Below are 13,225 nucleotides of genomic sequence, written 5' to 3' on the forward strand. Positions count from 1 at the left end.
CCCGATCTCCGCTTGAGAGACCTGCTTTCAGAACTCTGGTCTCCAGAACTGAGAGAATAAATTTCTGTTGTTTTAAAGCATCGGGAGTGTGGTCATTTGTTACACCCCATCCCAGGAAGCAAATACACACGTGCACGGTCAAGTTTGTGTGATGAACGTAGCTTTCATCGTCTCTAAGGATTCTGGTTTGAAATGTCGCCGAGACAATGTATACTAGCAGTAATAATTTAAAAAATAAAATAAACCCTCAGCCTTCTAAGGAGCCTGGTCCAGCCACCCCCAAACCTGGCAGATACGCTAACCCAGTCGCGTGTGCATGGCCTCCGAGAGCCGGCTGCACTCCCACCACCCCAGAGCCCTCGCACGGCCACCACACCCCTGCACAGTGACTGAGATATCACAGAACCTCCGCGTGCCGGCCCCGCTGACTCCCTGAGCCCCCACAGGCACCCTGCCTCCGGTTACCCACCTGCCTGTGTCTCCCCTCCCCCTCCTCCGGCAGAGGCCCTGGCCCAGGGCTGATCTACATCTGCTCGCCCACCCCCACCCCCTGCTGCCCCGGCCCCTGGCTGTGCCTGGCACAAGAGCTTTCGGTGACTGTTTCCCGAGACCCTGAATATCCCACAGGGGCGTCCCGGGGGCCCACAGAGGGGACTCCAGGCTCAGCCCCAGGAAAGACACAATGGCAGGGAGAGAATAAGTGGCCGGGGAGGGAGGGGGAAGAAGGGGCAGAAGGAAATGCAACCAGCTGCTCGGCAAGCAAGCGGGCGGGGTGGGGGGAGGTGAGGGGCACCACATGCCCTGCCCCACCACGCCCACCTTGTGGCCAGAGCCACAGGGGCCCTGGGAGCCCAGAGGTTGGAAAGGAGACACGCCCGGAGAATTATGCCGGCTGCCTGGCCAGGCACAGGCGCACCCCTCCCCCTGCCCACGAACTTGACCCCACAGCACACAGCCAGTTCGTCCCCAGGCCACAGCCTTCCACCCAGGCAGTGGTCAGGCAGAGACAGCCCGCACCATGGCCAGAGCCCTCTCAGGCATTTCTACCCTCCCTTCATCTCTGCACTTGGTGACAAATGCAAGAGAATGGGGACCACGTGCCCCAGAGACGGGCACCCACATCAGGAGCTATTCCCGAGGCCAGAATCCGAGTCACCTCCCCTGTTACCACGTCCCTAAGACGACTGTCCACTGGCTGAGAGCCCATCCCCCCCCACACACACCACATCCACCTGCCTCAGCTCCAGCCTGGCCGGATGGCCCCACGCCCACTCAGCAGACTCGCTCAGGACCCAACACACAGGGGGACTTTTACGAGCTGGGTGGCATCTTCCGGGAAAATAAACAAGCCGTAATGAGGGGTCCCTGAAAACTAGCTCTAAACACCAACAAGGAAGGGGAAATGTCCTGAGCCTCTGCTGGCAAAACACACAACACAGAGGGCTATAAAAGTGAGCCCGAACAGCTGGCACGCACACCCGCACTCACACACACACTCACACACCCACACCCACTCCCTCCTCCAGCCCCACCGCCCCCGCCATGGCCGCGTCCACCCTGTCCCTCTGCTCCAGCGACCTGAGCTATGGCAGCCGCGTCTGCCTGCCCGGGGCCTCGGACTCCTGCCCCGACCCCTCCTGGCAGGTGGACGACTGCCCAGAGAGCTGCTGCGAGCCCCCGTGCTGCGCCCCGGCCCCCTGCCTGACCCTCCTGTGCGGCCCCTCCTCCCCCTGCCAGGGAGACTGCTGCACCCCTGCGTGCTGCAAGCCCCTGTGCTGCACCCCTGTCTGCTGCAAGCCTGTCTGCTGCACCCCTGTCTGCTGCAAGCCCATCTGCTGCACCCCTGTCTGCTGTGAGGACTCCCCCTGCACAACCTCTTCATGCTGCCAGCCGTCCTGCTGCACCTCCTCCCCCTGCCAGGAAGACTGCTGCACCCCTGCATGCTGCAAGCCCGTGTGCTGCACCCCTGTCTGCTGCAAGCCCGTGTGCTGCACCCCTGTCTGCTGCAAGCCCGTGTGCTGCACCCCTGTCTGCTGCGAGGACTCCCCCTGCTCAGCCCCCTCCTGCTGCCAGCCCAGCCCCTGCTGCAGACCCTCCTCCTGCGTGTCCCTGCTCTGCCGCCCCGTGTGCAGGCCCGCCTGCTGCACCCCTGTCTGCTGCCAGGACTCCCCCTGCACAACCTCTTCATGCTGCCAGCCGTCCTGCTGCACCTCCTCCCCCTGCCAGGGAGACTGCTGCACCCCTGCGTGCTGCAAGCCCGTGTGCTGCACCCCTGTGTGCTGCAAGCCCGTCTGCTGCACCCCTGTCTCCTGCAAGCCCGCCTGCTGCACCCCTGTCTGCTGCAAGCCCGTGTGCTGCACCCCTGTGTGCTGCGAGGACTCCCCGTGCTCAGCCCCCTCCTGCTGCCAGCCCAGCCCCTGCTGCAGACCCTCCTCCTGCGTGTCCCTGCTCTGCCGCCCCGTGTGCCCCCGCCCCGCCTGCTGCGCCCCTGCCTCCTCCTGCTGCCGCCCGGCCTCCAGCGTGTCCCTGCTCTGCCGCCCCGTGTGCCCCCGCCCTGCCTGCTGAGGCCACCATTCTGATGGGCACGTCCCCCCAGGGCCAGCTGAGCACTCTGGGGACCCCCGGCTCTTCCCTGCCTCCTTCACGATCTAACCCAGCGCAATCTTGGGCACACAGGTCAGCGTGAATGTTCACCATCTTCGGACCCTAATAACCAGGGCCGAGCCGGTTCGCAGCCTCACATCACGACCAGATGAACCAGAGCCAGCCCTCCTGTTACTGAAAGGCCCCCAGGCTATTTCTGGCAGCCACGGCCCCCAGCTCTGTAGTCTTACTGGGGCTCCTGGCCCTAGAAGCTGTCTGCCTCCTCCCAAGCACACACCTGGAGCTAAGCGAATAAACCTGCAGTCCTGGCCTCCACTGACCCTCTCTCCCAGCCTCCGGGCTAACGGAACCCTGGCTTTAGCAATCCTGCTCACGAGCCACATCTTGGGAACACTTCCAATGGCAGTGAGTTCTGAGGCCCACCCTGGTGGTCACCAACTGCACCTCCAGGCGGCTCCGGGTGGCTGGACGGAATGTTCGGGCCTCAGGTGGCCACAGCCACCCGGACAGCGGGCCCCTTGGCAAGAAGGCCCCATTGCCCCAGGCCTCGCTCTCCCCGGTCAGTCCAGCACCAGGATGCAGGGCCCAAGGTGGTTTCTGGGCCGGGAGGCAGGCGGGGCCGGGCCTTCCAGGGAGACAGCTAAAGGGGGCATTGCCTTCTGAGTCTCTCTCTCTCCATCTGCCCTTGAACTTCAGTGTTTTATTCAAACGTTCCCCCGCCTCTGCCTGCACATGCCAATGTGCCATGCCGTCCCGGGCCGCAGACCCCGCCCGGTGTGACAGAGGTCAAGAGGAAGACCCCAGAGGCTAAGCCACTTTGAGTTCCAACACCCTGGCATCTGAGGCCCAGGGGTGCTGCCTTCCAGGGCACTTCCCTCGAGGCTGTCTGGACGGGGCCCCCACGTTTCCCAGGACTCCCCATAGCAGGCCTCAGTCCCAGACAGGGTCACTTCCTCACGGTCCGTGAGTTCGAGCCCCGCGTCGGGCTCTGTGCTGACAGCTCGGAGCCTGGAGCCTGCTTCGGATTCTGTGTCTCCCTCTCTCTCTGCCCCTCCCCTGCTCGTGCTGTCTGTCTCTCTCTCTCTCTCTCTCTCTCCCTCAAAAATAAACACTAAAAAAATTTTTTTAAATTAATATTCTTTGCTTCCTAACTTTCGTGCAAACAAAAAGTGCCCTGGCCTAATGGGTGAGGATTTTTAAAGAGGACGACGTCAGGGTGACAGAGTCAGCCTCCCATGGTGGCAGTGCGGGGCCCTGGCTGGCATCTCCCCTCCTCTGCACTGGGGAGTGAGTGGGGTGGTTCTCTCTGAGGTGTGATTTTGGGGAGACGAAGGTGAGGGGTGTGGAGGGGTCTCCTGGGGGCGCGGCACTCAGATGAGACCTGGGGCTCTGGCTGCTTGCGCTCCACCGGGAGGCCCTCAGCCCCAGTGGGAAGTCCCCCCCTGGACAAAGACGGTACAGAAGCCTCTTTTTTCTGCGGGAGGATGCTCCGTGAGCCGCCAGGAGGGGGCGTCGTGCCCACACAGGGTCTCCAGGAACCGATTTGAGGGCCCCTCCCAGGGGCCAGGATTCCCCAGAACTCAGGCTGGAAAGCACCACTCTCCTGCAAGCTTCTGGTTGAACAAGTGCAAGGACAAAGTTGGTGGCCGAGACAGCCATCCAGGCTTCCTGCCCCCCAAACGTGCAAGAGGCCAGATGCTGCCCGCTGGGCCAGCTCCCCGGCCTCCTTACTGCCAGGTAGCTTTTAAAATGCAGGTCTGGGGGCAGCCCTGGGGGGCTCCGTCGGGTAAGCACCCAACTTTCGAGCTCGGCTCAGGTCACGATCTCACGGGTTTGTGAGTTCCAGACTGGAGGCAGGCCCTGCGCTGACAACGGGGAAACCACTTGGGACTCTCTCGCCCTCCCTCTGCCCCTCCCCTGCTCATGCTCGCACTCTCTCTCTCTGTCTCTGTCTCAAAATAAACAAACGTTTTAAAAAAATAAAAGAAAATGCGGATCTGTTCTGTCATTTCGTGAGTACTTTCTCTAGCTCTAGGGATGAAGGGCCCCCGCAGGCACCCAGAACCCAGGTCTGACCACCCCACCTGCTCCTGCAACTGGCAGCCTGGGGTCCCTGGCACCCTGGGTCCCCCACTGCCACCCTCAAGGTTCCTTCTTGAGCCCCCCCCCCCGGGCCCCTCCCACTCTGGAGGATGTCACAGCTGCTGGTGGCTCTGTGATTCTAGTGTCCCCAGGGGTGGGCACAGCACCGCCCTTGCCTGGGTACGGAGTGAATGAAGGAGGGAAGGAGGGGTAAGAAGGGGTGAGTGAAGGGATTCACTTGGACTGGGTTCCGAGTGACGCCAAGGCTGAGCCCTGGTGAGGAGCCCACCCCCGGGTGCTCTGGGGGCAGCAGGAGGGGAAGGAATGGAAGGGGAGACACCGTGAGCCTGACGTCCGGCAGCAGCTGACAATTGTGCCCCCCACCCCTTCTCCGTACCCAGCCCCTTGGAGCCCCCCAGCGGGCCAGCCCGGGAGGGTCCAGCTGCGTCCCTCCACCTCGGCCTCCCGTCCCCGTGGACGTGAGCTGGGTGTGACGGATGCCAGGGACTTCCCCCCAGCGTCCCCCTCACCCCACTGTCCACAGCACAGCCCATCAAGGCATCTCCTCCAGGACAGCCCCAGCCACTTTCCCAGCACCACGCACGCCACGCAGCCCAGAACCACGGATGTCCTACAGGACCCAGGAAGGACCTTAGGGACCCGAACCTCAACCTTTTGGTCCCAAAGCAGCTGGCCCCGCTTGGCGGAGCGGCCGGGGGGTCAGGGGTCAGGAGACGCAGGCTGGCTCCTGGAGCCAGGGAGGCCAATGGCTTATAAGAGGCACGTCGCCCCGGAATTCTGCTGGCCACACTCACCCCCCGGGAGGCCACGCCAACACCACGTGCACACCTTGCGCCCCTGAGCCCTGAAACCTGTCCGAGGGCCACCACGTAGGTTTCCCCAGCCTGCACCTCCCACCTGCCCCCTGGTGGCCTCGTGCATGCGGCCTGCCCGCCGGCCCCTCTGTCCCGCTTGGCCAAGGCTTTCTGAGACTTGCCCCAACCTCAGATGCACCTGCACCCACACCTGCGCAGAAAGGCCAGGCCCCAGGCCCCGCCACTCAGCAGGTGGTCTCCTGGGCAGACACGTGACCCAACTGCCCTACCACTAAAACACCTATCCGTAAGGTGTCTGGGAGTGGTGAGCCCCCGCTCCAAAGAGCACTAGTGAGCTGCTCACCAACGTGAGCGCCCACGCGACCCTGCCAGCTTTCCCGCCCGGACCCCGTGCCCGCCCTGGCAGTCCGGCACACGGCCCTGCCATCTCGTTCCCACAAAAGCCACACAGAAGTGGCCCGCTTACCGTCCAGACGAGGCCCTCCCCCCACGCCCCCAGCCTCCTGGACCGTCCTGCCCACGCCTCCCCAATGGCGAACTCGGAGTCCTCCAGACCCACTTCCCAGTTCTGCCGACTCCTGGGCCCCTCTGGCCGCCCTGCCATCGCCAGCACTGAGTTACCTCTTCCCAAAGTGCAGGTGTAAGGGTGCCTTTACTGCCCCGCTGGGGTGAGGGTACCCCCAAATCCAGCCCATAGGCCCCCAACAGCCTCGCAGCAGAGGCAGACGACGGCAGCACTGGGAGCCAAAGCCGCCCCATCTCCCCAGCACGGCACCCTCCACAGAGCGGGGTGGGACGCCCAGGGGCACTAAAGCCCTCGCAGACAGCACGGCACCCACAGTCACCACCCCAGGCTGGTATCATCTGTGCTCCCAGACTCGGGGCAGGACATGACAGCCCAGGGCTGCGGCGGCCAAGTCTCCTGGCACCTGGCGTGCACACGGTGGCACAGACCAGGAACAAGGCCCCCAGGCAGGCGAAATGCCCCCCCCCCCCCGCACACTCACACAACCCTGCGGTGTAAACTCAGGTGCCTTCCAAAACAGAGAGGAATCAAAGTGATTGTTTTAACCATTTGAAGTCCCGAACCGCCGAGCACGAGTGCCTTGGGAGCACTCCAAACGCACCCGACTTTTATCTTTCCTCCTGAGTCCCGGTGTTTATAACTGGGTCACCTTTTAACTATCTGCAACAAGCCTTTAGGGCACAGGGGGCGGGCTTTATAAATAACCTTTATTATTACTATGCAGGCTGACTCTGTTCCCAGGGCTGAAGGGAACGTGAAGGTACACGTCAGTGATTCATTCCCCACCGGGGAGACCGCCGCACTTGGGACAGCGGCTACAGCAGCGCTGCCTGGGGGGCCTTCTGGGGCCCCCCGGGACCGCGCGGTGGCCTCCGTGCAGGGGGTTTTGCCTGCAACAGGTGACCTTCAAATCCTGCACTGCTCGCAAACCACAAGTGCCAAGGCAGTCGCTGCGGACAGGAGCCCAGAGTGCGGGGCGGGGGGGAAGGGGGGCTTCAGTCCTGCCCCCGCCCCAGGGCTTTGGCTGCTCCCCTGCACGGGGCACCCGTCCACCCCGGGGGTCAGCATCCAAACTTGGGTCAGCATCAGTCATCTGCCGGTCCTGTCACTGGAACCAGGGGCCATCAGAGCAAAGAGCCCTCACATGGAAGGGACCCCGGCTGAGTAATTTGCACACGAAGCTGGAAGGGCCCTGCCAATCCCCTGGCACCTGCCCCCCGCCCAGCCCCGCGCTTCGGACCCCACTCACCCACCTGCGGCGGGTCTCCAGCTGCTAGGCCTCCTCCTCCGGCTACTTTGTGTTTAATGTCAGCTCTGATAAGTAAAATCTCTTGGTAGCGACTCCAGAAAGACAGAGTGATGTCATGGCCGTTAGCTAGTCAACGTTTCCGAACGAGGGGGAGCAGAACCGCGCCCCCGCCAGGAGCCAGCCGGTGGCACTCTCCCCAGCGCTGGCGTGGGTGTCTGGGGCTGTGCTTTACTAAGCGCAGACCTGGGGCTCTCTGAGCTTGCGGCCTGAGGGGGGCGGGCGGAGGGGGGGGGGCTGGCTCATTCCCGAAGCAGGTGCAAGGCCTTTCCCCAGGATGCACAGGAAAATACTTGTGAAGCCCTTGGATGGAGGCTGGTTAAGGCTTTGAACCGAGTCCCCACCCTGTCAGCAGCTTTCTACTGTGCCGGCCCCCCCTCCACCCCTTTCATCTCTGCCTCTGCCCGTCCCCCTCTACCTGCCGGTGCCCCCGAAGCCAACCCGGCTCGCAGTGACCTTGACCGGGGGATGGGAAGTGGCCCTGACCCGCGCAGCTGCCCCCCTCCCGGCCCCCAGCTCAATACCCCCCTTACCTGTGCAGGGTTCCCATCGCCGGGTGCCTCGGCCCGGGGTCGCCAGGGCCAGGAGCGGGACACACAGCATCAGCAGGACAGACATGAGGAGTATAGGTCCCAAGCTCCATCCAGGGGCTCCGCCCTCGGCCCGCAGGGAGGGAGCTGCTCGTCAGACACCCAGGTGGGCCCTTTCAGGATGGCAGCAGGGGGCCCTGGGGCAGTCACTGTGATGGCCCCATGCCGGAGTCCTGAGACAGGACAGAGGCGGCCCCGGGTGGCACAGACCTTCTCAGGGCTCTGCCAGGGGTGAGGCAGGTGGCGCGGGCCTATCTCATCTCCGCATGGGCTCGGGTCCTGCCATGCAGGTGACAGGTGATAGCATCTCAGCACAACTGCGGTTAGTCATTGGCAAAGCACATTTCTCCCAAAGGAAAGACAGACAGATGTGCCGGTGGAGAGCTGGGAGCAAACCAGAAAAACTCCGAGAACCTGTTTTCCGTGGGTGCAGACCCCTGCCTTAGGAGGACAAGCTGCGCGCCGAGCACAGCCACCGGGTCCCAGGAGGGGCCGGGCTTTGAGGACGGCTTTTATCTGGTGCCCAGCCCTCCCGAGGGCGTGTGGGTTTCAGGAATTCCCCTCCGGAGGGAAGCCAGTCCGCGGGAACAGCTAATGAGAAGACACGGGAAGACGGGCCCGGGGGCGGGGAGCGCCGAGGCCCAGCTCACGGCGGGAGCTGCCCTTCACCGAGGCCGCCGAGGGTCACTTGGGTCTGACCTCTCCAAACCGCAGCGGGCAGGGTAGCAGACGGGAAAGGCTGCTCCGGGCAGGACAGCTTTTAAGCGCGATTATTGTTGTTTATGACGCCCTGCCCGGCCCGCCCCTCTCCAGAGCACCCAGGGCCGGCGGGGGGCGATGGCCTGTGTGCGGAGACACTGCGTCCTGGGCCCTTTCCCGGGATCCACAGGACCCTTTCGTAGGCCGCCGGTGACCTTTTTCCTCGCCGCAGAATGACTCTGCCGTGGCTGCAAACACCACACTCCCTCCAGGGAAGCCCCCGCCCCCGGGTCTGGGCAGAGGCTGCGGGGGACACAGGTGCTTGCGACGGGGCCCAGCCCCTGGGGTAGGGCTTGCTGGGGGGAGGGGGGCCGGCAGGGGGGAGGGGAGAGAGAGAGATAGAGAGACAGAGGACGGGAGGGAAAGAGGATGATGAAGCCTCTCTGCATGAAACTAACCATGCGACTGGAGAGATTTTGTTCCCCCACCGTCTCTGGCTCTAGACAGAGACAGACAGACATCTCCCCCGCCTCTGTCTCTAGACAGACATCTGCCCCTCTGTCTCTGTCTCTAGACAGACATCTCCAACAGAGGTTAACAGACGGCCGCCACCCTAGTCGCACGTTTCAGCTCACTGAGGTCACAGGAGGAAAGCCTGGAAAAGCTCGTTAGGCACATGACTATGTACAGCAGCCTCAGTGGGCCCCAGGGTGGCCTCCCGCACCCCTGCTCCGGGTCCCCCGCGAGCCCAGGCCCGCGGCACACAGCGCAGGGACGCAGCCTTCCTGACCCCACCGGTGCAGGCGCCCCCCAGAAGCGAGAGAGGAACTCACCGCGGGAGGAAGGACAGCGGTTTGAACCCAACAGTCGCCCTCTCGTCTTTCCCAGTTGATGAGAACTTTGTGGGTCTCGGTGGCCCTGGGTGGCCACGGGTCAGGAGGGCAGGGGACACAGACCCAGGCAGCATCACTGTGACTCCTGCTGACCCCTCCCACCTGACACCGACCTCTGACCCCAAGTCTCTGGCTGGTTGGTAAATGATCATGTATGTATCATTCTTTAACAAGCAGATCTGAAGAATCGATACACTGCTACCTTGAGGCTTCCGGGAAAGTCTCCTTCTATTACCTTTGACCCACTAACACTAGCAACACTCCCTCGACACACAAGGGCTCATTAGTGGAAATCCTGTTCACATTTACAACTGCAAAAACACGTGCCTCAACGCAGAAAACAAAGCTCAGAACTTCCTCCTCCGGACCGGTTCCCACGGCACCCGGACAAGCCGCCTAAACGCGCCCAGTTAGACCCTCATGGTGGGAGCCTATAAATCAGGTGCCGGGTGTCGTTTACGTCAGGCCGCAGCTGCACACGGGCTCTGAGACGCTCAGCAAACAGGAGACGCACAGGCCCGGGGCCCACGTCCCTCCCTCCCCTCCCTCGGACCCCAAGCCCGCCAGGGCCAGAAAGGGCTCCCTCGCCTCAGAAACGCCTCACCACCGGCCCAGAAGCCACGCTGACGTACAACCCGTGTGTAAGAGAGAGGTCCCCGCCACCACATCACAGACCAGGGCCGCTCCGCGATTGCTGGGGACCTGTCCGAGCCTCCCAGAGTCGGGTTTTCACCTGGGGGAGGCCGGGTAGGTCCCTGATCGCTATGGAGACGCGGGCCCCGCCAGCCTGGAACTGGCCGGAAGGCCGCTCTACCTACCGGTCTGCTGACTGCCTCGGGAGGTCCCCGGGACGTCTCCTTAACTCTGGGCACACCCTCACGCCCCTTGTCCACTGTGGTGACAGAGGAGGGCCTCATTCGCTCCGCTGGGGACACGGGCCTCCTCAAGCGGCAGCAATAGCCCTGGAGCATCCCAGCGTGGCCCCAGCGTGTCTGCCTCTCTCCAGGGGCTGGGCCACATGTCCCAGTAGGGAACTGGGCTTTCTCCAGGAAGACGAGGACTCACAATGGGAGCAACGTGAAACAAAAACTCCAGGTTAGAGAAGTAAAACGTCGATATCAGCCGATCACCCAGCTGGTTCTATTAGACTAGCCTGTCACAGTGGGGGAAACTAGCCTGTCACCTAACCTGTCACCTACGGGGGAGACTAGCCTGTCACCTATGGGGGAGACTAACCTGTCACCTACGTGGGAGACTAGCCCGTCACCTACGAGGGAGACTAGCCTGTCACCTAACCTGTCACCTGTGGGGGAGACTAGTCTGTCACCTATGGGGGAGAGTAACCTGTCACCTGTGGGGGAGACTAGCCTGTCACCTAACCTGTCACCCATGGGGGAGACTAACCTGTCACCTACGTGGGAGACTAACCTGTCACCTACGTGGGAGACTAGCCCGTCACCTACGAGGGAGACTAACCTGTCACCCAACCTGTCACCTAACCTGTCACCTACGGGGGAGACTAGCCTGTCACCTATGGGGGAGACTAACCTGTCACCTGTGGGGGAGACCAGCCTGTCACCTAACCTGTCACCTACGGGGGAGACTAGCCTGTCACCTATGGGGGAGACTAACCTGTCACCTACGTGGGAGACTAGCCCGTCACCTACGAGGGAGACTAGCCTGTCACCTAACCTGTCACCTGTGGGGAAGACTAGCCTGTCACCTATGGGGGAGACTAACCTGTCACCTACGAGGGAGACTAACCTGTCACCCAACCTGTCACCCAACCTGTCACCTAACCTGTCACCTGTGGGAGAGACCAGCCTGTCACCTGGGGGGGGGACTATTGAACCACAGGGGCTTTCAATTCAGACTCGAAAATTCCTCCAGAACGTATGCCATAATTTGACTCGTAATGAACACGGTTCCAAGGACGTTTGAAGAGAGCGCCTGGCTCACCGCAGTCCAGACAGACGCGGGAGCACCTGGCAAGCCGGCCCCCGCCCAGCACCCAGCGCTCGCCTGTCGGCCACTGGCCCACCGTCTCCAGAAACGCAGGCTAGAATTCCGTTCCGAGAGTGATCTCATAGGAGAGGGCTTGTTACTGAACGAGAGAATGAGAGTTTGCCTTGTCGTGTGACGACCCCTTTGGACAGCAGCGCTTTTAATTCATTCTTTGTCCGCAAATATTTTTCCCCCGATCGCCTCTTTTTTGATCCTTAGTTTAAATAATTTTGTGACGTTTTTGTCTTCTGCCAGGCATTTAAATTTATTATCTAGTCAGCAGCATTTTCCTTATGCGTCTTCAAATACAACTCTTAAATTTCTCTGCTGTTATGTCGTCTGTTTATATTTGGCTCTCCATGCCATCTGGGGTGTGATCTTGGGTATCTGGAATGCAGCGAGTTGCTGTTTCCAGAAAGCTATTATGCACGCACCATTTATTAAATACCTCACCTCTCCCCACCACCTTAAAATGTCACATTTATGATGGATTAGGCCTCACGCATACTTGAACTATTCCATCAGTCTCTGTTCTACTAATCTCTTTGTCTATTTCCTTTACCAGCACGTCATTTGGGTGACTGTTTGGAGTAAGTGTTCATACCTACAGATCAAGGGCAAACTCACTAGTTTTCTCACTTCAAAAACATATTAACTGTTCTCTTTTTCTCTTTCATATTTTCTCTTTCATGTGAACTTCAAAAATTATTGGTTCTCATTTCCATCTCCAAAACCAAAATGAAACGAGCAAAAATGTTATAGGGATACCTGTTGGAATGGCAACGAGTTTATTGATTAATTTCAGAATAATGGACATTTCTATGATATGAAGTCTTCCCCACTCAGAAACATGGATATCCCTCTGTTTATTTCAACCTTGAATTAAGTTCATCAAAAAAGTGTGACTGCCGAGGCCCAACACGCGTTCGGTAAAATTATCCCTGCAAACGTCCATACACTTACTGACGCCTTTATGAACACAACCCCCCTGTTTCCACAGGTTATTAGTTATTGGTAGCAACTTGAATTAGTTATTGGTGGTATAAGAAAGAAAACTATCTTGTATCTCTCAACCTCAGATTCACTAAGTGATTTTGGAATCTCCCGTTTTTCTAGATAAACAAACATTGCCAGTAAGAAGACTTTTGGCTTGGGGCACCTGGGTGGCTCAGTCGGTTAAGCGTCCGACTTCGGCTCAGGTCATGATCTCGCGGTTCGTGAGTTCGAGCCCCGTGTCGGGCTCTGTGCTGACAGCTCGGGGCCTGGAGCCCGCTTCAGATTCTGTGTATGTGTGTCTCTCTCTGCCCCTCCCCAGTTCATGCTTGGTCTCTCTCTCAAAAATAAATAAAGTTTAAAAAAAGAATACTTTTGGCTCTTCTGTCTTAATGTGTGTACCAATTTGTTTCCTCGTAGAAGGGACTGGAGCCTTCAGAGCAATGTTGGCAGCAGCGAGGAGAGTGGGCTTCTCATCCCTGACTTCAGTGGGAACAGCTGGGAGCATCGGCACCCCGAAAAGCTTGTCTTCTCTTTTCCTTAGAGTAGGAACGACCACTGTATCTCCTCAAAGGCTTGTGCACGTCAGTTGATGGGATGTTCACCTTGTCGGTGGAATTCACCACGGTGCTCCGTTCCCAGTGCTCTCCTGCTCACGTTCGTCTCACTCTCCCTCCGGGCAGCCCCTCAGG

General features: G+C 60.4%; 2 protein-coding genes across 3 annotated transcripts in view; one reads left to right on the top strand and one right to left on the bottom strand.

The window, feature by feature from the left end:
• The window catches only part of TSPEAR (thrombospondin type laminin G domain and EAR repeats), a 159,948-nt gene extending 151,015 nt beyond the window's left edge, over window positions 1-8,933 (bottom strand). The window contains exon 1 of the mRNA XM_086676139.1: window positions 7,888-8,933. Coding sequence (XP_086532265.1) covers window positions 7,888-7,972 — 85 coding nt within the window. The 5' untranslated portion in view covers window positions 7,973-8,933. The remainder of the gene's footprint in view (window positions 1-7,887) is intronic.
• Window positions 822-3,709, top strand: LOC147577669 (uncharacterized). Of its 2 annotated transcripts, XM_086676136.1 has the most exons (2): window positions 822-2,138; window positions 2,322-3,709. In XM_086676136.1, the coding sequence occupies exons 1-2, from the start codon at window positions 1,543-1,545 to the stop codon at window positions 2,563-2,565; spliced, it is 840 nt and encodes a 279-aa protein (XP_086532262.1). In that variant the 5' UTR covers window positions 822-1,542; the 3' UTR covers window positions 2,566-3,709. The 2 variants fall into 2 exon arrangements, with proteins under 2 accessions (XP_086532262.1, XP_086532261.1); XM_086676135.1 differs by having other exon boundaries at window positions 824-3,709.
• Window positions 8,934-13,225: the final 4,292 nt, after the last annotated feature.

This window comes from Puma concolor, chromosome C2 (assembly GCF_028749965.1).
Source record: "Puma concolor isolate L17-30 chromosome C2, mPumCon1.1.hap2, whole genome shotgun sequence".
Lineage (NCBI taxonomy): Eukaryota > Metazoa > Chordata > Mammalia > Carnivora > Felidae > Puma > Puma concolor.

What these genes read in the sequence shown, in the direction of transcription:
- LOC147577669 (XM_086676135.1), top strand. Translation starts at nt 1,543, where the DNA reads ATGGCCGCGTCCACCCTGTCCCTCTGCTCCAGCGACCTGAGCTATGGC.